General features: G+C 36.9%; 1 protein-coding gene across 1 annotated transcript in view; it reads right to left on the reverse strand.

The window, feature by feature from the left end:
* Window positions 1-4,940: 4,940 nt before the first annotated feature.
* The window catches only part of RELN (reelin), a 561,009-nt gene continuing 538,194 nt past the window's right edge, over window positions 4,941-27,755 (reverse strand). Inside the window, exons 57-64 of the mRNA XM_060195660.1 lie at window positions 24,675-24,748; window positions 23,558-23,719; window positions 22,029-22,186; window positions 19,258-19,477; window positions 17,252-17,449; window positions 15,828-15,926; window positions 11,792-11,797; window positions 4,941-6,038 (exon numbers count right to left, since the gene is read on the reverse strand). Coding sequence (XP_060051643.1) covers window positions 5,942-6,038; window positions 11,792-11,797; window positions 15,828-15,926; window positions 17,252-17,449; window positions 19,258-19,477; window positions 22,029-22,186; window positions 23,558-23,719; window positions 24,675-24,748 — 1,014 coding nt within the window. The 3' untranslated portion in view covers window positions 4,941-5,941. The remainder of the gene's footprint in view (window positions 6,039-11,791; window positions 11,798-15,827; window positions 15,927-17,251; window positions 17,450-19,257; window positions 19,478-22,028; window positions 22,187-23,557; window positions 23,720-24,674; window positions 24,749-27,755) is intronic.

A 27,755-nucleotide genomic window follows, 5' to 3' on the forward strand; every position in this document is an offset into this window, starting at 1 on the left:
GGAACATTTATCTTTGGACCACTCTGTGGTTTCCGCCCAACGCCAGCCAGCAAGAGCCCAATGCCAGCCCACATGAGCCAGCTTTCTGCCGCCTGGCACGGGGCTTTGGGCGTGGGCTCCCCCACGCTGCTTGGCTGCTGAGAGCAGGGCAGCAGGCATGGCAGGCAGGGCTGCAGCCCATGCTGGCCGCCACCCCAGGGCACCTCAGCCCTCGCCTTCTGCATGGCTGGCCCACCCGCCCTCCTGCTATGAAGTCTGGGCAGATCCCGGACCACCCGGAGACTGCGGGCTCCCTGCTGAAAATGGGCCCCCTGGCCGAGATCCTCAACTCAGCTCTGAAGGCAGAAAAGCTAGAATACACAGAGATTCCTGCAGAGATCGCTACCTACAATTCCTGGAAGCTGAAGTTGCGCAAGAGGCCACTGCTAGACAATGCACTCCCTGAAACTTGTCTTCGTAACAAAGGTTTCTCTCCCTGTGTATTAAAGACCATGTTTACGTGTGTGTTTAAAGTTTGGTAAACATTAACTTTAAGGTTAAAAATGTAACTTTAAGGCTATATTCTTACCAGACAGAGTTAAATGAAAAAGGTTTTCAACGTAATTCTCATAAAGATAAAATTAACTTACATTTAAAGTCTGAGGTAAAAATTAGTTAAAAATCAATATATTTTAACTAAGTTGGTCTAAAAAAAAAACCTGCACACACCTAGGGTGTGTCTCCATCTTGAATGGGTGTAACAAAAGGTTAACTAGACTTGTTGATATGTAAAACTCTCGATTACCTTCTCAGTTAAAAACGTTAGATTGCACTATGGTTATGCTAATGATTCTCATGCATGAGGCTTTTTTTCTTTCTGTGGTTCTTATGTTTACCTTTTCACATTCTATTGTTTAAATTTTAAACAACCTTAAAATCATACTAAAAAAGACTTCCAATTGTAATAGAGTTATCAATTGTGATAAACTTCTAACCTGCTACAAGTTTTGTTTCATAGTAAGTAAATTGCAGCTGTCAAGTTCTCTACAGAAAAGCGAAATTCCAGCAGCTGACCTTCCTCATGCAACGTTCCACCCCCTGACATTCTTCCATGGACATCTGCTTTGGATTGGCATTTCTATCGGACTCACTGGTACACCTCTTGGACACTTTACACAAAACTAGCAGCTTCCCTTTATGCTGCTGGTTTTCTCAAAGACTGACTGCAGCCAGCTGCCTTGAGACTCTAGGCCTCACCCTCCCCCCATGCTAGAAAATGCCTGTTGAGGCAAGTAACGCCCCCCAGAGGCAAAAAAACGCCCCCCTCAGGCCTTCCCTTGGCAGCACACTGCTTCTTGTTGCTGGCTTTCATGTTCCTCCATGTTTGTGCCAGTTTCTTTTTTTAAAAAAAAAAAAAATGCCTGTATGATATAGGTTTCTGTTCACCCCACACCCCTGATACTATGGTCATTTAGTTAAAAAGAAAAGGGGGAACTGTTGTATGCTTCACACCGGTTTTGGTCTCACCCCCCCCCCCCCACCTCTGGGAGATTGTGGTTTAGCCCCTGCTAGTTTCGCGCCTCTCTTTCTCCCTGCCCCCTAACCTAGGTACTGGAAGAGTCCTTCTCTGCTGCGGGAGCAGAAAGAGAAGAGAGCACATGTTAGCCCGCTCGTGAATAAAGATTAAACTGCATTCTCAGCTCAGCCGTGTGTCTCTGGTCATCTCTGTTACCCGCCCGTGAAGCCAGCCTGGTTAAAACAACAGGCTGGGAGTCTGGATGGACCTGTCAATGCCCATGGTCAGTGGGGAAGCAATTATAGAAGCCAGACCTTCCACCTTCTGCACCCCATAATGACCCTGGATCCATACTCCCAGAGGGATAAAGAATAGGAAAGCTTTCAAGGGAGGAGATTGGATATGGAGTTCTGGTGGTGGGAACTGTGTGGAACTGTACCCCTCTTATCCTATGGTCTTGTCAATATCTCCATTTTATAAATAAATAAAAATAAAGTGAGGCTGTGCCAGAAAAAAAGTACAAGTGTGTGAGAACACTTGAACAGGGGAATTTCTCTTCCCAACAGCACTGTACTATGTTCAGATTCTGATCTTTACCATTATAGTCCCATGTGCTTTAAGTCATGCTTTGTGATTAGAGAGGTTGAGCATCTTTAATTTTTTCCCCTATTTTTCATTTGTGATTAATAGTGAGTTACAAGATTTTAAGATTCCAGTAGTTTCATACCATATCCACTATAAAGTCTGCGTTCTCATCCTTTCTCCTCCCAAAGGTAATCACCGTAGTTCTCATAAGTCATAGAAATAGTTTGCTTGCTTCTGCTTTTGTCTTTTTTTTTTGCAAGTTCATGTGTATCAGTTTTCTAGATTCACATAAGTGAAACCAGCCATAATTGTCTTTCATCTCTTTTACTTATTTCACTAAACGTAATAACTTCCAGTTTCATCCATTTTGTCCCAAAGGTCACACTATCATCTTTTCTTTTCTTTCTTTTTTTTTTAAACAAATTATTATTTTTTATTAAAAAAATTTTTTTAAAATATTTTTATTATCTTTATTCATTGGATAGAGACAGAAATCGAGAGGGTAGGGGGAGATAGAGAGGGAGAAAGAACGAGAGACACCTGCAGCCCTGCTCCACCACTTGCAAAGCTTTCCCCCTGCAGGTGTGGACCGGGGCTTGAACTTGGGTCCTTGTGCATTGTAACATGCGCTCAACCAGGTGCGCCACCACCTGGCCCCTCTGTCATCTTTCTTTTTAAATCTTTGTTATTCCAGTTTTTCCTTTTGTGAATTCCCATTCTTATCATTTGCACATTTAAAAAGGTGTGCTGTTTTATTCTGTTTTAATGAGTTTCTTATGTATTTTCTAGTTTTGTCCTTTGTTGAGTATATATCTTGTCATTCATGACCTTCTCCCATTTGGTACTGCTCAGCTCTGGTTTATGGTGGTGTGGGGGCTTGAACTTGGGACTTGAGAGCCTCAGGCATGAAAGTTTCTGCTTAACCATTATGCTATACCCTCACCCCCCTTTCCTTCTTTTTTCTTTATGCTTTGTCCTGGAATGCAGACATTTTACAGATTAATCTAAACCACAAAATCTCTCAATCTTAATTTTAGAAGGTACACTTTGTATAATCTTTAAGAAATTGTTCTTTTTCATGATCAAATAGTGATATTTGTTTTCTGAGAGTCATAAAGTTTTACACCTGTCAGTTATAAATTTACTGGAGATTTATTTTTGTGTTCTGATATATTTAGGACTCTAGTTTTTGTTTTGTCATTTGAGTAAGAAATTGTCTTAGCACTGTTTACAAAATAGCATTCTTATTACGCTAGTTACAAATAAAGTAACGTTGAGTATGAAATTTATGAGTTAAGAGACTGACCTTCCCCAAGACAGTGAGATAGCTTAATAGTTATGCAAATAGACTGATGCCTGAGGCTCCAAATCCCTGGTTCGGTTTCCTACACCACCAGAAACCAGAGCTCTGGTATTAAAAAAAAAAAAAAAAGACTTTGGGGTCAGGTAGTGGCATATCTGGTTGACTGCACATGTTGCAATGCGCAAGGACCTGGGTTTGAGCCCCCGGCCCCCACCTGCAGGGGGAAAGCTTTGTGAGTGGTGAAGCAGGGCTGTAGGTGTCTCTCTGTCTCTCTCCCTCTGTAACAACCCCTTCCTTCTCAATTTCTGTCTGTCTCTATCCAATAAATAAGTAAAGATATTAAAAAAAAAAGACTAGGATGAGTAAGACATATGTATATGGGAGCCAGAATTTTTTTAAAAATAGAATTCTTCAATTTCAGTTTTTTAATGGATTTTTTAAAAAGAGATGCCTCTCTCAGTGTTCTGTCCGGAGAACATAAGCCTGATTCCAGTATTCTGGGAGTGAAAAGGTAGCAGAGAGCTGTGCTGAGGAGAGAGGTGTCTCTCTTTTCTGTGGGCAGTCTTATTAGCATTTAGAAAAATGATGAACTTATTTTAGTCACTTACTGTCTGGAATCTCTGTGTTGACTTCAATCTCTTTGATTCAAGTTATCCAGAAAAATAAATCTCTTCTCTACCTCCACCCTCCCTCTCAATTACTCTCTGTATCCAATAAAATATATAAAGTAAAAAAATATAAAAAAACCATTTATATATTTGTTATAATAGAGTAAGAGAATGAGAGAGGAGGGCTAGAGAGAAGGAGAGGATCAGAGTACTGCTCAGCTCTGGCATAATATGGTATCAGCTTCCTGCCTGGGATCTCAGACAAGCAAACATGTGCTCTAACAGGCTGAGAAATTTCTCTGTTGGAACTTTTCAGAACTGTGTATTGGCTTTTCTTAGTGTAATCACAGAATGATTAACAGAAAATGCTGGATAAGAGAAAAATGACTGAAGTTGAAATGTGCCTTCATAATTGCTATTATTGGACAAACAAAAATCTTAGTAATTATATTAGTAAATATATTTAGTAAATCCTAGTAAATTTACATTTTATTTATTTATTGCATAAAGACAGAGATATTGAGAAAGGAGGTGGAGATAGAGCAGGGGAGAGAGAGATAGAGAGAAAGAGAGAGAGATATCTGCAGCACTGTTTCCTCATAAGTGAAGCTTCCCCCTTTGCAAGTGGGAAGTGAGGGCTTGAATCCAGGTCCTCGCACATTGTAACATGTATGCTCAACCTGCCCCCAACACTGTCTTTTCTAAACCTGTCCAGGCTTACAAATTCTACAGAAAACTTAATTAGAAAAGAGTAAAGTGGTCCAGGAGGTGGCGCAGTGGCTAAGGCACTAGACTCTCAAGCATGAGGTCCTGAGTTCAATCCCTGGCAGCACATGTACCAGAGTGATGTCTGGTTCTTTCTCTCTCTCCCCTATCTTTCTCATAAATAAATAAAATCTTTAAAAAAAAAAAAGAAAAAAGAAAAGAGTAAAGACAAATGAATTTCAAATGACTTCTGGACATTATTTTTATTTAAGCATGGGCTTTTAGCTTGGTTCACTCTACAGTAGAACCATTTAGTTATGTTAATAGAGAGTTTAGGGATACAGGGCCATTATCATGTTGCTGGTGTTTGTACAACTTCATCAGAAGATATGAATTTGACCCGCAGGTAAAACAATCCACAAATAGAATACAATGAAAACATCCACTGTTTTACAAATCACTCTGTTACCACAGACACAAAATGGCAGTTACTGTTAGTAAATCAGCCACAGAACACTTGAAAAAAATGTTTAGACAAAGAAATGGGAACTCCTTTGTGGGAGATAGGGTTTTCATCCACAAGTTTTAAGTAGAAAATATTTCAAGGTCGAGCACTTTTCTTGTCCACAAAACAACGCTAGATCAACATACATTTTAAGGAGTATATTAAAGGAGATACAATATCTTTACAACTATCTTCTTGAGTAGGTACTTCAACGAATTTTCCATATAATATAAGTAGCCTGAAATTCAGCAGCGAAGTAATAAGTAAATACAATGTCAATGTGTTATATTGTAGGAGAGAATACATAAAAGGACATGATAATTTAATCATATAAAACATGATACAGAGCTGAAATAGAGTCCACTTAAATATTTTTGTGACCAAGAATGTTAAATACTGTACTAAATGCCATTTTAAAACATAAAATCTCTTAGTTTTTGTGCGTAATTTTTTTCCTGTTAGACTATTTCTTATTTTCAAATACTGCCACTGTAACTGATATTACAACAGATCACAATTTTCACAGACACGTCAACATGAAGACATTTACTCATGAGAAAATAAGTCACTTGTCATTAGTTCACAGTGCAGGAAAGTGGTGGACACTTGGTCTTGAGAAGGGCTTTCAGTTAATCACCAAGTCCTTCGCAGAGATTTCCTGATATCAGATGCAGTGTGAGATTTAACAGAATGGAAAGCAACACGTCACACGTTCGAAGGAAAAATGATTTTTTGATTCTTCATGGAAATTGTCTAAGTGACCTTCGTCTTCGGTTGTAGAAGTGCCTGAGCCCATGTTGTCGTGAAAAATTCATCATATAGTTTTGTTTGCGAGTGCTGTTATATCAGAAAGAATAGAGAGGCAGGGAGGGAAAGGAGAAAAAGCATGTAAGTCTCATCATCACAAGAACACTCTAGGTTTTAAGTTACCCTGACATTTATTGAAAAATGTTCAGGTGGAACAGGTCATACTGACATTGATAATGCAGGACAGACTGGCTAAAGGTTGACACCTACATTTACTGTCTTTGGCTTTGTGGGAACCTCTTTCTTTTCATGACTGTGATCCAAACCAGAAAAGATGGTAAATTACGTTGACTTCTAGCAAGCATGGGCTGACATTGTTTTGGGATTTTAAAATTTATTCCTGACCACTTCATTTATTTGAATGAATCTTATCTGAGAGGAAATATATACTATACCTGTGCCTTAAGCATATTTTCAACAAATATGCCTTTAAACATATTTTCAACAAGTAGGTAAAGATAATTTAATTTTTTTTTTTCTTGTCATCATCAGGGCTTCCCTGCACTGGACCAACTTTTTCAGATGATCAAAATGATAGAGACAGAGGTAGAGGGAGAGAGGACACCACAGTACTAAAGACACCACAGTACTAAAGCTTTCCTCAGTGTAGTGTCATGGGTTTGGCAAAGCAGGCCCCTTCCCAGGTGAGCTACCCTCTAGCCCCATAATTTAATTTCTTTATTAAACATCAGTTAAAGCTTAAAAATCTAAGCAAACAAGCAACAAACAAACAAACAAGCCAACCAACAAACAAAAAAACTTGCTAGCTGAGTCAGCTTTATTTTCCTATTTTATGCAGTTTTAGGGGCAAAGTGAGGTAAGCTTCTCTCAGAATTTTGAATGTTACTACTTTCTTCACCAATAAGCAACTGGGGGTAGTCTATAATAATGACCTTTTAAAAGAGACACTCTACTAAAAAAAGTTTAAAGAATGTGAATTGAATGTATAATTATGTGTTCGTGTATATATTCCCCACATGCATGCTTATGTATTTTCATGTGTATATACTGTATGTGAAGCTGACAAAAATACTAAAAGCAGATTTTAGGAGACTAGAGAAAACTGAATGATACTGGTAGAGACAGATGTTAATGTTCTGTTAAGAAAAAAAAATTAAAGAGGTTTGTTATCTATACTATCACTGCACTGGTCTGAGTGATAACATGTCTACATGTGACATCAAAATGTGTTTTTTAATACTATGACCTTATTAGTATTGTCCAATTTCACTGATTCTTTGGAATACTGTCTGATGCCAGAGGCTTTTCCTTTTTATTTCCATGAGAAAAAAAAAAAAGACAACAACCATAAAATGCATCTGGAGTGGGATAATGTAATGTGATGTGATTCCATCATGAAAAGTAAATAAGTTATGAACTTGAGTTTGAGTAAATATGAATGAAAATGTAACTTTTCATTGAACAGTGTGTTAAAGACCAATATACAGGAAAGGTGTACAATGACAGTTTTACCTAGCATACCATAATAAGTATTTTACTTAGATTTAGTATACAAACACTTACATAATACAGAAAAACTTAAAAACAAAAAGTCTGTAGCTAAACTTAATCAGAAAAAAAATTTATAACAAAATTGTGTAAAGGAAAATATACAAAGTGAGTTGTATTAGTTACAAAGTTTAACCAAAAATTAATAGCATTACCTGAAAACCTGATAAAAAGATACATAACACATTGATATACAAAAAGTGTAAATAATTCTATATCTGGATTTCTACATTATCAAAATTCTAGAAGCAACAGAATGGAAATAAAGAACACATTCTGAAGGTATTACAGAGGGAAAAAAGTAAAAATATATTTTGTCTTCAGATAATTTTACTCCTCCTCCTTTCTCTTCTGATTGACAATGTTATGTGCATCAACTAAGATGACCAGTTTCAATGTTATAGTTAAAGGATGAAATTAAATCATCCATTATTTATTTGCTATATGTACTAGTTTCTAACTACGTAAAGTTCAGTTATTGAAAAAAGAAAGGCAATGAGAAAATTTACTGAACTAATCAAGTGTCAAGAGAATAACTTCTGTTATATGTTTATTCAGAAAATATTGAAACTGTCACAAGCTGTTTCCCTCCAGCACCTTAGAATCACTTTCTGTTCCTTTTCCTCAGGTTATTGTCACAATCACTTAACTAGCCACCCCTCCGATCTTCTTCCTTAGTGAAAAAAGTGCTACTGTGCAAGGAGGATGGGGAAGGAGAAACATGAAATACCAAAAACATATCATTGAATGTACAATGCATAACTGTACATCTCTATGTGTATTATCCCATACATGCATATTATCTATTTTGGACACCAATTTCAGTAAACTTTCCCTTGCTAAAACAAAAACAAAAACAAAAACACAACAAAAACATGCATACAAATTATTTTATCGCTGGAGCTCATTTTACTCAGTTTAGCCAGATGTTTTAAGTCCCCTACACATTTAATACCATTCCATTTTTCCCAAACTTTTTGTTCCACTACATCCTCTAAAGACTGTTTGATTCACACTTGAGCTTCTTCTACTTGCCTCACTGGCCAATCTTTGCTATTGCTTCCGAATTCCTACCTATTTCTCAAGCACCACATACACTCATTCCACCCATTCCAGAACTATTTCTCAAGCACCACATACACTCATTCCACCCATTCCAGAACTGTTTTCCCCCACCTTAATTTTGAACTTTTGCAGTGCTCCTTTTCTACTTTAAGTGGAGATTGTATTTATGTCACGGTTTCCTATGACAAATTTCTGTTTATGTATCAACCTATATCCCAGTCCCCATTTACCCCCACACCACAGCACTGAACCTTCTGCCTCATCCATGGGTGGTCAAGGCATGTTTGTTGAACTTTGGGTGACTTACTGATTGGATTCCTGTTGTAAACCATTACTCTTTAACTATAAGGAATAATTGCAAAGTTAAAGCAATGAAAATTACTCCATCAAAAACACGTTTAAAGATATAAGGTACTCCAAAAAATTTAAGATAATTAAAATATTTTACATGTAAAAAAGGAGAAAAACTCACAACACTTAAGATGTTTAGTTATCTTAATGCAATCTAAATTGATATGTGATATCAATACATGGAAACAAAGGAAAAGGTCATTTTAACAAAAATTATCACGTGTGTTTAATGGCTTTGAAACAACCTCTCTCTATGTTATGTATCTTTGTCATGGAACTGATTGGCTTTATCCAACTTTATATGTGGGAAAATACATTAATAAGTTGAAAATCTTTAATATTACAAGAGCCAGTCCAATGTAGAAGTTTTTTTTAATTTAATTTAATTTAATTTTATTTTATTTATTTATTCCCTTTTGTTGCCCTTGTTGTTTTATTGTTGTAGTTATTATTGTTGTTGTCGTCGTCGTTGGATAGGACAGAGAGAAATGGAGAGAGGAGGGGAAGACAGAGAGGAGGAGAGAAAGATAGACACCTGCAGACCTGCTTCACCGCCTGTGAAGCGACTCCCCTGCAGGTGGGGAGCCGGGGTTCGAACCGGGTTCCTTATGCCGGTCCTTGTGCTTTGCGCCACCTGCGCTTAACCCGCTGCGCTACAGCCCGACTCCCTCAATGTAGAAGTTTTTATCTAATTTAGTGACATTTGTAATAGTTTATGAATACCTGTTAATTTTAAATAATTTTGTCTATTAGTAGCACATCTTTGGGCCCATGAAAATGTTAATATGTATACAATATTTATTGTGGTGTTTGTTAAAGATGTGCAGTGTTCATATACTCACGTTAAAAATGATGACATTTTCAGAGCATCCTGAAAATTAACTAGAAACTTGATATGTGAAACATAAGTGCCTCTAGAGTCAGTTTGGTTGGAGTCAAATGAAGCAGATTTTTCCAGCTCATAAGCATTTAAGAATTAAGCACTATGGGAAGGTATGCTAAAATGCTATTTGCCTTTAGGATCATTTAAAAAGCTGACATGGCTATTAAACGGCTACTGGTTACATGGTTATTAAATAGCGACTAAAATATCTAACATTAGGGAACTTTTAAATAAATGTAAATATTTCCTAATTACTATTTCTTTTAATGGATCAGATCTATGAGACAATTTTTTATACATGTAGATGGATTTCTATAAATACACTTATAATGAAAGTAGTAATATGTGCAATGACATTTTCAAGATTTATTTCTTCATTGCAATTGCAGGGGAAAATAATTTTTATTAGAAGGTAAGTGAAAGTAGGTAATATTCTAAAGTATGTTAAGTATACCACTGATATCAATTTGTTCTGTTTGTAGATGGAACTAGGTCTATTTTCAAGTGCTTCCATTATGAGTAAATCATGGAAGACAGTAGAATGAACACCAATGGCTTCTTGAAAGTGTTTATTTAAATTTCCACCACTGCAAAGAGAATTTAGGGAACAGGTAGATAAAATGTGGAATTATAAAGTGCTTCCCATTTTCTGCATAGGAAAGTGGATATTAAAAGGTTTTTTTAAAGAACTAATGACTCTCTCTTGTGTGTGTGTGTGTGTGTGTAGTGACTTAACAGTGTTTAGACAATTACAAATTTTATTTTTAAAAATCATTCTTCATTGGAGCCATTATCTTAGGTCATTTATTGTTCTGAAACATTACATAGAATTTAATAGATTCTAAAATAAATGGAAGAAAAATAGAGACTTCGTGGAAGTAATTTGAGCTCAAAGAAATTTAGTTATTTTTACCCAACAATTAGTTTATTACAGAAACAGATGATACAATAAACAAGACGTTATATGAACATGAAAGTAAGACTCCAATGGATTGTCACCCTTTTTAGGTAAATTTTGGCAAATAGGAAACTTCAATTCAAACTAATCAATATAAAGTTCTCTGTCCAGAGGAGGCAGTGCACTTTAGTCTTGTGATAATTTTCAAGAAAGCTATCCTTAAATAAGTGTAGGCTCATGTATCTAACAAATTTTGGAAACTTAGTATCTTTTCTCTGATAACTGAGGATGAAAATACTATATGATAAAGTGCAGCACAGAGAGCTATAAAGATTAAATAAAAATTTCTAGTATGATATGCAGATGACGCACAATAAGTAATAACCATTTTATTGCTCAGATCTGGCTTATGGTAGTGCTAAACTGAACCTGGGACCTTTTGTGCCTTAGGCATGCAAGTCTTTTTGCATAACCATTATGCTATCTCCCCAGCCCTTTACATTCGTATTTAAATTTTAAAATTTAAAGTATTTTCATTAGAGGACAATTATAATACATATTAAGTAAGGCCAATCTCACTGACTTGACAAATAGAATCAAGAACTCACAATTATGAATATATCCACTCTTCTTTGTGGTTCATTTATTAATGTAGAACGGAATTGAAAGTCAAGGGGCCCTCAGGCATCTCCAGCACAACTTTTTTTCAAAGGCAGTACATTTAATCAGAGCCTTTAGGTCTTTTGCACACATTTCTATTTAACTTTGTCCTCACATAAAAAATTTATAAACTGTGAGCACTTCTAGGGCATCTAGTACAGTGCCAGGCACAGAAAGACCTAAATCAAATTTGTTATCTAATGAAAAAGTCTGACTTGCACGCTAGTCTAAATTGTTTTTGGTATTTTATATATCAGAGAACGGATACAATTTTACTGAACACAGTCTATCTCAGAATCAGATATAACTTTTTCTTCACAGATGTTTTTTTATTGTAAATTTCTTCTATGACACTTCTCAGGTGACACTGGTGAAACTACTAGCAAATAGTTCCCCAGGTTTAGTAAGAAGACTTACCTTACTCTAGTGGAAAACCAGTGACAGCAAATAATGAAATATAACACAAGTTAAAAAATGCCTTTCAATGCATGCAGGACTGTGATTAGTCATAAAAGTCTGACCAGGTTTAGACGCAATATAGGATTTTTCATCTCTTTTGAAAATAGAAATTAAAGAAGTTATTTCTTATTCTTCTATACCTAGTATGTACATATGTTTAACATTTCTATGTAATGCAACATGCAATATTTGCTCATAACCACATGTCAAGGTATATGTAGCTATAGTACTAATTTGGCATAAATGTTGTACATAAGATATAAATATTAGAATATTTTAATAACTATTAATTTCATTATCTGATTTTTCAGTTATTTACATTTTAAGAAGGATTTACTCCTGAATATATTAAGATAAGGGCTTTAAAAACAAAGAATCCTCTATGTCAGAGACTCTAGTTAAATTTAATAAAGGGTAAATATGCTTTGCAACAAATGTAATATGTTCATCTCCATAAATCATTTGTGCCAAAAATGTGACAGTATCTTGGTAATGAATAGCATGAAAGGATGATCATGATGGAACTTATATTATTAAAATCTGAGAAATGCATTTAAGACCATAGTTAGCAACATATTGGCTTTCCATCTTAGTAGATGTGGTAATAATTCACTTTTTATAAATGAATTCACAAAGTCTCTTTTTACTGAGCAATTTGCTTTCAAGGTACACATGCAAAAATTGGCCTACTTCACTGTACACATGACAGTTTGTGACTTAGACACATACACAGGAAATGTGATGTGTGAATGAAATGCATAGTTGGGTGAGGGAGATTCTTAGGATAGAAGTATGAGTGTCCAACAAAAAAGGTTAACACTAAGAGTTCTCTTTTATCCTAAGAAGAACCCCATCAGCATGGATCTTGTAAGGGATCTGCCCAAATGTATACAAACATTTACTAAAAAATAAATATTCTGCTCTAGTAAGTAGATTCAGAGAAATTAAGTTTCTGACACTTAATTGTCAATGAATGTGTTATGCTACATCATTCAAGCTCTAAGGAATGAGGATTTGTAATCTAGTGAGGCTGATAGAAAGTGATCTGTCAGTTCCGTTCATCTGCTCTATGGCAGATTAGCAGGGGTTAATCATCACAAAGTGCTTTGCATGTGAAGGTTTTATTGAAAAATATCATCAGTGGGAAGATTACACTCTCAAGCATAGGCATCAGTGATTTTGCTTGTTAAAAGCTAAAATGGTGATTTTAATCTTTCTGGTGTGGGGCTTGTCATTCTAAATATCCATATTTATGAACCTCAAATCCTTCCACATGAGGTATTTTAGAATTAAACCATGAAATTAAAAACGTATTATGTATCTTGTTTATTTAAGATGTGCTTACAAGCCCTGAAATAATTTTAAAAGTGCTACATTTGTCTCATCAAGCTCATATATTTTCTTGGTTAGTATGGGCAGTACTAAGGTTAAATTCAAGATACCATGCATGGCCAGTTTTTTCTTTCTAGGGGTTTTTAGCATGTGCACATGCACAAAAGCTAAACTATGGTAATAAAGCTAGATTAAGGGCAATCTTCAATCAGAAAAGAAAGTGTATTTTAAAAATATATACTGTTAACCATTAGTTGCAAAAACATATTAGTAGCCCTTTTTGCAGCACTCAGTTAGGTAGGGCTTGCATCTCTGGCTACGTACTTAAGTTTCCTCTCCCCTCTATACTTGAGAAGTTAACATTGTCAGCTTATATAGTCATAAAAAGCATAGTAAAGAGGACATTTTAAGTTAATATGACTTTATGGGAGTATTCTGTATATTTCTAAATGTAACTGAAGTAAAGGTACAATTAGTATTATTTGTGAATTGTGTTGTAAGGTTGGTAACTTCTTTGTGTCTCATTTGGCTTAAAGGTGTTGGAAAATGAATATATCTTATTTTAGTGATTTTTTTCAGCTTTCCTTTTTAACCTGAAGCTTATCAAGTGAATGAATTAAGTTATTTTACAGAGCTACCAATGGCATACTAGTTAACACCATAAAACTTTTTGTGCCTCACTGTACCTTAAAAGGGCACAGTGGCATAGAAACATCAAAAGGAGCAAAACAACTAAAACAAAGTTCTGAAAACATAATTTCTTTATATCATTTCTTCTTTTCAAAAAAGACAAAAAAGTAACTTCTTTAATTTAAACAAAATGTTCAAATGTCGTCAACGAGATAGCATTTGCTTCTGAAATTATGTGATATATAATTTCTGTATAATTTAAAGTATGATGTTAAGTTATTCATGGAAAGAAGACAATAAGACTCAAATCATGCAGCTCTTTGCCTGCAAATGGTCTATTTTCAATTGAAATATTTTTGTGTCCTGAGTGAGGCAACAGAAGCAGAACCAGAGCAGACAGGTACCAGGTAAAAAATTATTTAAAGTACTAAGTTTTGAAAATAGAATAATGAAGTTTTTTAATGAAGATTTATAAATGCATGTCATTACTCTAGGGGAAAAATTAGTAGAAACAACTGAGGACTGTCAAGTTCTGAAGTTTCCATAGGAGTTGGTAATGCTTTGTCAGGCACAGGCAGCCCCTTTAACGGAAGTTACCATGGCAAGAGACTTGAGAGATAAATGTGACTATCTGGAATCTGGAACTCAATCAGTTTATTAGAATCACTTGAGGTGCTTAAAAAAGAAAATAAAAAGACGGATTCTCAGGTTCCACTGCAGATCAATTTAAATCAGATCATGCACGCAGATGGGTCTGGGACTAGAACATTCGTTGATGCTTCCAAAAGCTCCCAAGTGATTCTGATATTTAATCAGATTGAGAAGTGCTGCTCTAAAAGGCAAGAAGTCATTATAGGAGTTTGATATACTTGGATCTCTCTCTCAGGCTTTACCACATATGTATTCATTTTAGAACCCAGTTATTTTTCTGCTTTCTTGGAATAATGTAGTTGGAGGAAATCACTAAATTAAACATCAGCCTCATATTTGGATTCAAGTGAGTCTGCATTGTACTTTAAAGTTCAACTTTGTCTTGTGGAGGCAGAGCCCAGCAAGTTGTCCAAAGCAGCAGAGCGCACAGTGGGGACTTGTGTAGGGACCAGGTTGCTTTTGGGTGTTGATATGGATGCCATGCAAGCAGGTGCCTCAGTGAAAACTAAGACGAGGGCTAACTCAAGACTGAAAAATTCAGCTCATGGCTATGATTGAAAGAAAACAAATCTGGTAGTTTTCCTACCAATCAATCACTTAAATTTGCTTTCAAAATGACTGAAATCAGCCAATGGACTGATTTCATTTTTGACTTGGTAAACAGAATGAACATTTGAACCTATCTACCGAGAAGATTCGCCTCTCCTTGCCAACCACTTGGAGCCATCAGTCCGAACCCGTCGAGACATAAGCATTCCAGTTCTACAGGAACTAGATTGTTAGAGAAAAAGCAAGTCATCTCTCTGTGGAATAGTCAACCCAGAAAGGTGAGAGCACAGCAACCTTGTTAAACAGGAGAAACCAAGGGGGGGGGGGCACGGACAACCTTAACTTGTTAGGTGCTGGGACTGGTTAGTCACATTTTTTTTTTTCTCCTAGTTGAAACCAAGCCATTAAATAGAATGCCTCAGGTACCTGTGACTACAATAATTGTTTAATAATACTGTACATTGCTAGGAATACTCTATACATTGTGGATACTGAGTCTTTTCTCTTTTCAGGATGCCATTCCACTTTACAAGGCAACCCAGACCTGGTAAAGACATTTGTTCCTCATTTACCTGAAAGTTATTGTTTGATACAATTTAGTATTGTCAAATGCTTAGATAAATCTTTTGTTTATTAACACTGTCTAAGGTACATTAAGATCTATTTAAAGCTTCGTTATTTTACACTGACTTGAGCTACAATTTGTAGTAGTCATTGTCCTGCAAGGACTTGTCAACAGGAATAATTCTTACTGCATTAAAGAGCATGCCATATCAAAGGAATTTCAAACCTTTCTTAAATGGACACAGGATGCTATGTATCAGATACTCACAGGACGACTTCCACATGGTCCAAAGCCCACTGATCATGACCTGTTCCATTGTGGCGAGGTTGCCACCAGCGCAGTACAACTCCTTTCATGCGTGCCTCCCTGTGTCACAAGTGGGACAAAGAGATTAAACACAAGAAAACAGAACATTTTATGGAATGTGACTTTTCTATGCTAAACTAAATCAACAAAACTTTTGGGGTGGAATTATTTAGGTCAAAGTGCTTTTATGAGCAGCATTAAATTTCACTGGTAACTTCTAACACTTAAAAAATCTCCCCTTTTCTTTCTAAAAAAAAAAAATATATATATATACTGGACAGAGACAAAGAGAATCTAAAGGGAAGGGGGAGATAAGAGAGGAAGAGAGACAAAGATACTCGCAGCACTGCTCTATCACTTGTGAAACTTCCCCCTGCAGATGGGGGATAGGGGCTTGAACCTGGGACCTTGTGCATTGTATTACATGCACTCAGCTGGGTGTACCACCACCCATCCCCCTACTTCTTTCCATTATATAACTGAAGAGCAACACATTTGGTTAACAAACATGAAGTGGCTTCCATGTAATGAGTGTTGTACTAGGAGATAGAAGTGTAATACTTAGCGAAATTGACCTAGATGTTTATCTTCAGAAAGTACTCAAACTATACTTATACCCAGCAAGAAACTTAAATTTCTTAATATGCAAAAACTGACTTTGCATTTAGTGACTTTTCTTTATTACTTCTTGTTTTTATTTCTTCAGTTTTTTGTATATTGTCCTAATACAAAACAGTCTATCACTTTTTGGAGACCTGGGTTCTTCTTATCTGCCACCATCTTCTTCTGCTTATTGTTACCAAACTTCTTAGCTCAATCTCTGACTCTTTCTTAAGAAGATTATTTTTTGAAGAACTAATTAATTATTTTTTAAATTTTCTTTTTTCCTTTTTTAAAATATTTATTTATTCCCTTTTTGTTTTATTGTTGTAGTTGTTAATGTCGTCGTTGTTGGATAGGACAGAGAAATGGAGAGAGGAGGTGAAGACAGAGTGGGGGAGAGAAAGATAGACACCTGCAGACCTGCTTCACCGCTTGTGAAGTGACTCCCCTGCAGGTGGGGGACAGGGGCTTGAACTGGGATCCTTATGCCGGTCCTTGTGCTTTGCACCATGTGTGCTTAACCAGCTGCGCTACCACCTGTCTCCCTAGAATTAATTTATTTTGGATAGAGGCAGAGAAATTGAGAGGGAAAAGGGAGATGCAGAGACATCTGCAGCGCTGCTTCACTGCTCATGAAATATCCCCCCTGCATGGGGGGGGGGATCAGGGGCTTCAACACATGACAATGTGTGCGTCAACCAGGTATGCCACCCACCTAGTCCCTCAATCTTTGATTCTTAAGGATCATGCATGAGGCCATGCCCATTGTTTTGGCCACTTACAAGGGGACATTATAAGACACTCTCTGAGCCTGTGTGAAGTCCTTGGGCTGGTGCTGTGCTATGACGTGCCAGGTGATCCCATTGTTGACGCTGTACTGAAGCAGCACAGCCTTGTCCACTGCATGAGGACCGCTCAAGTCACTGTTGCAGCTGTCTGTCTGGGTTGAACTCCCAATTTGTAAAACAAACATGATTTTGCTGAAAAAAAAAAAACACAGGGAAAATCATCTTTAACAAAAGTCAGTAAGTGTTAGAGGAAGTATTCTTAACTTCTTAACTTTTTAATTCCCAAAGTCTATAATTTCGAAGTTCATAAAACAGTAAAAATAGAAGCACCCAGTCTTACAACTAGGTCACATTTATAATCAAATCTATTTTTACTATATTTCACATCATAGAAATGAAAAATAAATATTTAAAATTATCTTAATGCTTTATTTTTCTTATATTTGTAAGGACAGAGAGAAATTGAGAAGGGGGAGATAGAGAAAGAAAGAGAAAGGGAGACACCTATAGCACTTGCTTTACTGCTTGAGAAGCTTGCCTTCTGCAAGTGGGGACTGGGGGCTTGAACTCAGGTCCTTGTACATGATAATGTGTGCACTGACTGGACACCCCTACTGACTGGCCCCTGAAAATAACTCTATAACGTTGGTTTACTAGCATTTTATTTTTTTTACTTTCAAAAATATTTTCTTTTTTTATGATAGTAAAACTTTTGTAATAGTATGTCACTGGAAATACCATCTAATCGCTGAAAATTACTATGAATTAAACAGAAAGCTGAGAATATGCAGAGGACAAGAAATGAAATCATACTATTGATGTCACACATATTTGATAAATAGCTCCAAGCTGGAAGCATTTTGGAAAATATAAATCATCATTTATATTTTAGGAATGGTGTCTGGAGAAACCTAGTTAGAAATGCAGGCTGTGACAGAAGTTAGCATGATTCCATCCTGACTTCCCTGGATGGACAACTTCACCAATGTATCCTGGAACCTTACCTCTTGGGGAGCACCACACCACTAGGGAAAGATAGAAATAGGCTGAGGGGTATGAATCAACCTGCCAGCATCCATGTCCAGTGAAGAAGCAATTACAGAAGCCAGATAATCCACCTTCTGTACCCCATAAGAAATTTTGGTCCACATTCCCAGAGAGGGATAAAGAATAGGGAAGTTTCCAATGGAAGGGATGGGACACAGAACTCTGTTGGTGGGAACTGTTGGGAATTATACCCCTGTTATTTACAGTCTTGTTAATCACTATTAAGTCACACACACACACACACACACACACACACACACACACACACACACACACACACACACACACTGCAGTCTGTGGACCACATCTTCTATTCTATTTGAGGTACTCTCCTGTATTTCATAGGTATCTTTGCTCTTACAGTATAAAGGGTTTTCTTTTTTTTTGTCCTTTTTTTTTCCATGTAGTTCTGGGGGGATAAACTCAAGGCCTTGCACATATGTAATACTACTGCTAAGTGGTGATCTCCTTGGATTAATTTTTTTCATTATTTTTGAGAGAGGGAGAGACAAAGGAGAGATACCACAGCACTGCTCTAAGGTCCATGGAGCTCCCCACATGCTGTCCATGCAGCTTTATATAGTGTCAGGGCATGATTCCAGGACCTTATACACAATAAGGCATGTGTTCTACTAGGTGAGTTATCTTCAGGCCCAGGTAGGCTATCTTGCTTCTTACAATGATTTTTTTTTTTTTTTTAATATTTGACATTTCTCCAGGATTAGCCTGTTACCGTTAGTCAATGTGTTTGAAGAAATACAAAGCAACTCTAAACAAGGCTTAATTTTGAGTTGCATACCATATGGTTTTTCAGGCCAAGTTCAAGTGATATTTGTTTCTACTTTTTTGTGACACTTGCACTATGAAGCTCATGATCATAAGTAACAGGCAAGGGTTGATGACTAGGCTTGCTACCATTTTATGGACTACTTACCACACAGGAATTTTGTTACCTTGCTCGAGTGAGATCCAGAGGCTTGGTAGCAGCTTGCCTTATCTGACATCCATTAAAATAGAGGGAGTCTCCATGGGCATAGGGTGCCAGCTGCCCACAGCCACTTCCTATCACTCCGCCTTGAATGGTTTCCCAGTTTGCTTCAGTAACTCTTGCCGATTCAAAATTATCTTTAATATAACTGGGAAGATCATGACTGAAAACAGAGCAGTCATCGCCTACAGGAAAATCACCCAAGTTAGCTATAATAAGCAGAATCATCACAGATTAAGAATAGTGTTCAATTTCAGATTTAGTTGATCATTATCATAGTAAGAATGACAAAATACCAAGCAGATTTAAACCCACAGAAGTTGATATTTCATTTTATTTGAGCCATTGCTGGCTTACATTATTAAAAATCTGATTATATTTGAATGTGTTTACAAAATATGTAAATGCTAATAAAACTTTTGCCTGTGTAAGTCTGTTGTTAAATATTGTAGCACCTGCCTATTTGCCAGTGATAGGGCTCATCTGGCATGATATAACAACCTAATTAATTTTTCTCTGACATGATTTTATTGTAGAAAATCAACCATTATTTCCCTTCCGACTGTATATATGTGATTTTTGAGAGCAGATGTTTTGTTTTACTTCTTGTTGAATTCTAACACCTAGCAATCTTAGCAACATAAGCTCTCCAATAATGACTTTGGGGTAAATAAAAAAACCCAATAAATTGAAAGGGTCAGAGCTGAAGTGCTGGTGTTTGAGTTAGACACTGCACTAGTAAATATGTATGTGTATGCATCTGCCCTTGATTTGAACAGCAGAATTTTTCTAAATGTTTACAACAGTTCAAAACCAAAGGTCATAGTTCTGTTGAGTTGAGGAGAACGTGAAAATTCCAAATATCTAGAACTCCTTGTGTAACATGATTTGTTCACTAACAAAGTTTAAATTTATCAGCCAAAACATATAGAGACCCAGTTTTTCTAAGTGGCAATGAAAGCAGGGGGGACAAGATGACTAAAGGATTTCTCACATTAGAAGTATACAACAGTCTTCATTAATTATACTCATTTTTTTTGGAGGTAAGAAGCAGCATTAACCAAAATTTTTTGACAGATTCTACTCCAGAATTCAAATGTGTGGAGGCTTACATTGTATACTTGAGGAAAATTTTGTAATTTTGGCCCCCTGTGGATACAACTAGGAGGGACAGTTAAGACTGACTGGGGGTGGGGGGTGTGGGTGGGGATGAGAGGGATAGCATTAATAGTTATGCAAAAACACTTTAATGCCTGAGGCACTAGAAGTCCCAGGTTCAGTCCCCATCACCATAAGCCAGAGCTAAGCAGTACTGTGTGTATGTGTTTGGGGGGGGGGGTGGGCAAATTGAAATAATGATCTTTCTGACATTTATAAGCTGGGTAGGCATAGTGAAGTCACCTGACCTCCTTAAGTTTTCAACTTTTCACACTATAACAGATTGCTTACCTGTAAAGTGAAAATAATTATGCTATCCATCAACTAATTTATTGGATTCATAAATTCTATGTGACATTGATGAATGAGTTGGTATATACTAGATGACTAGTAAATTGATAAGGCAATGTGAGGAATCATTCACAAGAGATTTATTGAGTGTGCTATATGCTGAGTTAGGCTCTGAAGATATAATGGCAGATGTTTAAAGTGAATGACAGAGGCTGAAACCCATGGCATAGTATCAAAGCAAAGGAGGGCTGTGGGCCATTTAAAGGCAGACAGAGCAATCTTATGGTGTGAAAAGTTGACTAGATTGTACATAACAAAAATTGAGTATCTAGAAGTTCAAGCAGTAAAATATATTTTTATTTGAGTTCTGAAGATGTGTGTGTGTATGTATTTGATTGAGTGACTTGGGAAATAAAGTATCTTGAATCTTCTGTAACACCTTGGAAGGACAGTGGGAACTGCTACTAGGGGAGGCTGAGAGAAAATACATTGGTAAAAAGTTAGTGTTTTATATCCTTTGGGTACATGTCAGAGAGTGGTACTGCTGGACCATAAGGCATTTTCATTTCTATTTAATGGTTCTCCATACTGTTTTCCATAGTAGTGCTGACTGGACCTAGAAGTACAAATAAATGGGGAATAAGGGTACAGACAGGGAATTATATGGGAGATAGGGAATGTGATTTACTATAGGAAATCCCAAGTGGATAAAGTTTATATTAAGAAATACTTTAAGGAGGCATCATGTTGAGTAAGATAAACCAGAAAGAGAAAGACCAATACTGAATGATCTTACGTATAGGTGGAACTTAAGTACAAAGAACAGTAAGGGAAAACATAAGGTGAAACTTGGACTGGGTGTGGAGTATTGCACCAAAGCAAAAAACTCTGGGGGAGGGAGGGTAATGGACAGAACAGGATGAAAAGGCACTGGGATCCTGTTGTGTCTCCTAGACATCAATTAAGTGTAGATGAGAGGTTGTGCCTATGTGTTAAAGACTATATTATAAAGGGGGGAAAAAAGAGACTATATTGTAAACTGAAAGAAGCAAAAACAGAAAGAAAAAAAAGAAAAGAAATACTTCAAGAAACATAGCTTCAATCAAGTATCAACTATTCATGATAACTTGTCACAAAGATAGATAATCTTGTAATTAAAAATGCTGTTATTTAATCCTAGAGCCTCAAGTTGTAGTTTGCATCCCTTTCCTCGTGGCCTCTGTATACATGTTGAGAGGAGGAGGACTTCACCAACTCTGTATAAAACTAGACAGTTGGCATACAGACCTTGGAAACTTTCATCGCAGATGCAGATGGCACCAGTGGTGCAGTATCCATGCCCACTGCAGAGCTTGGGGCAAGCTTCTCCAATATACACATGATCAATTGCCCAGCTTTGCTTCTCAGTTTCTTCACCTTTCTGGATCCAGCGGAACTGTGTTGCACTGAAAGTCCCAGAGAAAGAAGACACGATTTATTTATTTGGCTTTTATTTTCTAACCTCTGGCTTTTGGGAATGGGGACTATATCTGAGAAGGGGACTTTCCATCCTTCTCCATGAAGTACTTGTTTGGCAGAGGCAAGTCAGAGTTATCTTGCAGACTCTAAGAATATACATTGAAAAGTAATTTTGTGGGGCTGGGTGGTGGAACAATTGGTTAAGTGCACACATACCATATGCAAGGACCTGGATTCAAGCTCCTGGTCCCCCTGCCTGTAGAGGGGAAGATTTATGTATAGTGAAGCAGTGCTGCAAGTGTCTCTCTCTCCCCTCTACCTCCCTCTCACCTCTCAATTTCTCTGTCATATCAATTATAAGAAAAATTAAAAATGCAATTTTTGGAAGTATATAATTTCCCTGAAAATTTTATATAAAGTTTCTGTTCTACCTCATAGTAAATCTGTGCCTATTTTTCTTATAATGATAAGTCATTTTCTGAGCCCTGGAGTGGATGTCAATTAAGGGGGAGATTAAGTGACTGCTAATTAAGGGAGATTAAGTGAATGCTGATTAAGGGAGATTATGCTCCATTATGCTTGTTCCATGGTTATGGGTAATGCAACTAGTATTCCTGTACATACCCCAGAGGGTATTTGTAAATTGGTAAGAGACATACAGTTTTTTTGGTAAACAGAATACTGGAGCAGATACAGGAACAACTCTACATCTTTCTTTTTTTTTTTTTTAGTATATGTGCTGCCGAAGCGAGCACCCTTTCTTTTTTAAAAATATGTATTATTTATTTATTCCCTTTTGTTGCCCTTGTTTTATTGTTGTAGTTATTATTGTTGTTGTTATTGATGTCGTCATTGTTGGATAGGACAGAGAGAAATGGAGAGAGGAGGGAAGACAGAGAGGGAGAGAGAAAGATAGACACCTGCAGACCTGCTTCACCGTCTGCGAAGTGACTCCTCTGCAGGTGGGGAGTCGGGTGCTTGGACTGGGATCCTTACGCTGGTCCTTGTGCTTTGCGCCATGTACGCTTAACCCGCTGTGCTACCGCCTGACTCCCCATTCTACATCTTTCTTTGGGCATCTGTGACTCAAGACTCTGTGGCTGAGTTTAGTACATGCTATGACATTTATACAAAAGAAAATTAAAATCAGTGAGTCACTACAAACATCCTATTTCTTCTTATTCCTTTTTGGGGCATGCAATTGCTGTCTTGAGGTATACGTTGATGACAGGAGTGGAGAAAGCACTACAACTGTAGCTAAACTCTGTTCTTGTTTTATTAGTTATTCTCAGTTTACCACATATGGTCTATAAGATCATCAGCTAATTCCAAAGAGTTTATGTTAGTATGTGACCTACCTGGAAGAGACATGGTCAGGTAGCTGAATGGTGATTCTTTTCCAGCTTGAACTATTGACAGCATTGTAAATGGTGGCTTCATGGAACTGGAAGGGTGAGCAGCCAATGCTATTTGAAGAGGAAGGAAGGCACTGGGTCTGAACAAGTTGCCAGGAGTCAGACCTGCAGAAACCAAAGAGCTTGTATTAGAAAAATTCTAAAGAAAAATATATGAATCACCTAATGTCAAGGTAGTGCCTTGGAATTGGGTTAAACTGAGGTATTTTAAATGAAATTTCAAATTTTCTGTCCATATTTAGAAATTACAGGCAATAAAACACTGAAAATATATCCACAGAAAATAAGGTATAATTATGGTGTGTATGGTTATACATTCTAGTGACTGCCTAGTTACTAGGCCTTTCTAATAACCTGTTAACTATCAGAAATATAGCTGGAGTCCACTGACAAAATTCTCTGCCCAAACTCATTATTATAACTCATGTTGTAAACTAGGGTTGGAAAATCAGGACTATAAACCTCTTATAAAGGTAAATGTACTTGTCATACTTTATTCAATATTATCACTTTATCTTAGGATATATGACTCTGTTGAAATGCATTCAGATCTTTCATTGATTTTAATTTTCATTAAGGCTGACTATAAAGAGTAATACGAATAAAAGTTCTACTTTGAGGACAAGTAGTATTTTACTTATTTTAAAATATAACATTTGTTGGCTATAGTTTTATATAAAATTGTTTTTTCCTTGATCTTACTGGAAAAAAAGCCAACAACCTAAAATTACATATGTATACATATTACATGAATAAAATTTAGGTATGTGAAATACACATGCACTATCACTTTTTTAAAAAGAATTTATTTATTTATTCATGAGAAAGATAGGAGGAGAGAAAGAACCAACCATCATTCTGGTATATGTGCTGCTGGGGACCGAACTTGGGACCTCATGCTTGAGATTCTAGTGTCTTAGCAACTGTGCCACCTCCCGGACCACAAACTATCACTTTTTAATACATAAGAAACTCATCTGTAAACAGTTCTCTTAAAATAGTCAACCATTTGAATCATGTATTCACATTTGAAGGAAATGTGAAAAAACATTTCACAAACCTTGCATCCTTGGTGTACTCCAACATTACAGAATGGAGGTCACCACAAGAAGTGGCTTCACAACCCACCACAATCTAAAACAAAACACAAACCATCAATAAGTACCAGGCAAGACTGAATGATAGCCATCATTAATTTAAAAAATCTCATCTCTTTTCCTGAGGACCTTGATAAATAATCAATAAATGCTCAGAGAAGCTTTTATAGAATATACTGTGGGTGCACCAGGAATGCATTTATTTGAGTTCTATTAAGGACATGCATTGTTTTGTGTGTGTGTGTGTAGATAAGAATTAAGGATTTTAAAAAGTGTTGTTTCTATTTACCTAATTAAAATAGGATTAACTATAAATTTAGGGGAAGATAACTTGGCCAAAAGTACCATCTGGAGAATTTATTGAAAGAAGCCAGTATAGCATGTTTTAAAACATCTTTATCGATGGCCTGACTTTCTACGACACACACACACACACACACACACACACACACACACACACACACACACACACACACACACACTCTTAATTAGGGGGGATTAGTGGTTTACAATAAATACAGTTGTTGATACATGTGTAAAAATTCTCAGTTTTCCATAAAAGACTGTCACCCCCCAGTCGAGGTTCTCTTCCACTGTCATGCACCAAGATCTGAAAACTCCCCCTGCTGCCACCCTCCCCAGAGTCCTTTACTTTGCTGCAATACACCAATACCCAGTCCAAGTTCTATTTTGTGTTTCTCCTTTCTGTTGTTATTTCTCAGTTTCTGTCAGTGACTGAGATCATCCTATATTCATTTCTGGCTTATCTCACTTAACATTCCTTCAAACTTTATCCAAAATTAGGTGAAGAAGGTGATTCCATCATTCTTAATAGCTAGATAGTATTTCATTGTGTATATATTCCACAACTCTCTTGGCTAACTCATCTGTTGATAAACATCTAGGTTGTGTCCAGGTTTTGGCTATTACAAACTGTGCTGCTGTGAACATACGTATACATAGAACTTTTTCGATAGGTGTGTTTGTTTCCCCAGGAGAGGAATTTGATGACATAACTTTCTTGGTGCTACTATTATTTTTGTGAGTGAAAACATAATTTTTAATAACTTAATATTCACTCTTAGATCTTTTTCTATATTTCTGTGATAAAGCTTTCAAGAATAGGTGTGATAAAGTGTTTGAACAACTGATAATACATAAATGCTGTAAAATCTAAGTGATTAAAGTCATAGTCATCTACTTAATCAACACGTTTTTTTTCAGTGCTGCTACTGGGGAAGGTTAGAGCTAAAAGAAATTTCAGACCGTACACTCATGAATAAAACAACACTGGCTTTCGAGAGTGAATCAAGGTAAAATCAGAAAAGATACACATAAAATGCCGTGGTGTTTCACAGAAAGGAGAGATTCTACTTGAGTGGTCTGAGCAAAAATGGACAGTTGGGAAAACACTATGGCATGTCTAAAGCAGAGCATGCAGTATGTTTTAGTCCAAGTGCAGAGTATGGAATATTGGGAGAGAAAATTAGAAAGATTGGTTAAGTCTGGCAGATCATGAATAATAGTCTAAGGCAATTGACCTTAATTTGATAGGCAGTTGGGAGTCATTAGAGGTTTATGAGCAGTGGAACAATGTGCTCAGAGGTGTGCTTTGTAAAGATCAATTTATGCTGTTGAAGACAGGTGGGACTGGAGAAAGCTTAAAGGTGGAGAGACTAGTTAATGGACTATTGATTTAAGTAGGGTCAGGCAGTAATAGTGCACATAGAAAAGATGGGGTGGGTGCCAGAAGTACTGGAAATCAGAATGGAAAGAATACAATGACTGATTAGATGTGAAAAGTTAAAAGTGAAAACTCAAAAGACTATTTAAAAATATATAGCTGGTGAACAGATGACAGGTAGTGCTCTCAAAAAAACTGAAAGAGGAGCTGCAATGGGCAGGGAAGATATGAAATTCACTGTCCTATAGGTTGAGCTGAGATTCTAATAACACAATGGTGTAGAAATGTAAATAGGTTATTAAAAATACTGAATTTTTTGTAAAACATCTAGGGTTGGATAGGCAGATTTGTGGGGAACCCAGAAGTCAAGAGGAAAGACAATTTCAGAAGCTGGAGAGGACAAGGACAGCTGTGTCAAATGGTACAGAAAAGGAGAGACAAGGTTTAGATGTAATCTGTGTGTAGTACTTACAGAAATTCTATGGCAGTTCAGGTAGAGGGAAAGCCTTCACTCTCCAGGAAAATTACCTGGAATTAGGGTATAACACTGGGTATGACCCTAAACATCCTTTTGCCACTAAAGTGACCCTGAAGGAGTAGGTGGAGATCTTGCCTCTTTTTCCTATTTCTCAAGAAGAGAATAGTGACTACTTCAAAACATATTTTTGCTGGGGGCCAGGTGGTGGCTCACTGAGTAGAGTGCACACATTCCTATACATGAAGACCTGGGGTCAAGTTCCTAGTTTCCATCTGAAAGGAGGAAGCTTCAACAGTGGTGGAGCAGGGCTGCCAATGTCTCTTCTCTCTCTCCCCCCACCCCATCATCCTCTATGAAAATTAAAGAGAAAGGGGGAAGAAAGGTCACTGGGAGCAGAGGAATGGTGCAGGAACCAAGTCTGAACAACAACTCTGGTGGCAAAAAAATTTTTTTTGAGAGTAGAGAAGATAGCATAATGATTATGCAAAAAGATTTTCAGGCCTGCAGCTCCCAAGTCCTAAGTTCAGCTCCCAGCACCACTATAAGATAGAGCTGAACAAGAGAAAAAAAAAATTCTAGCATATAATGGACCTACCCTATGATCCAGCAATTCCTCTCCTGGGGATATATCCTAAGAAACCCAACACACCCATTCAAAAAGATCTGTGTACACATATGTTTTTGGCAGCACAATTTGTAATAGCCAAAACCTGGAAGCAACCCAGGTGTCCAACAACAGATGAGTGGCTGAGCAAGTTGTGGTCTATATACACAATGGAATACTATTCAGCTGTAAAAAATGGTGACTTCACCATTTTCAGCCGATCTTGGATAGACCTTGAAAAATTCATGTTAAGTGAAATAAGTCAGAAACAGAAGGAT

Source organism: Erinaceus europaeus, chromosome 8 (assembly GCF_950295315.1).
Source record: "Erinaceus europaeus chromosome 8, mEriEur2.1, whole genome shotgun sequence".
NCBI classification, from domain to species: domain Eukaryota; kingdom Metazoa; phylum Chordata; class Mammalia; order Eulipotyphla; family Erinaceidae; genus Erinaceus; species Erinaceus europaeus.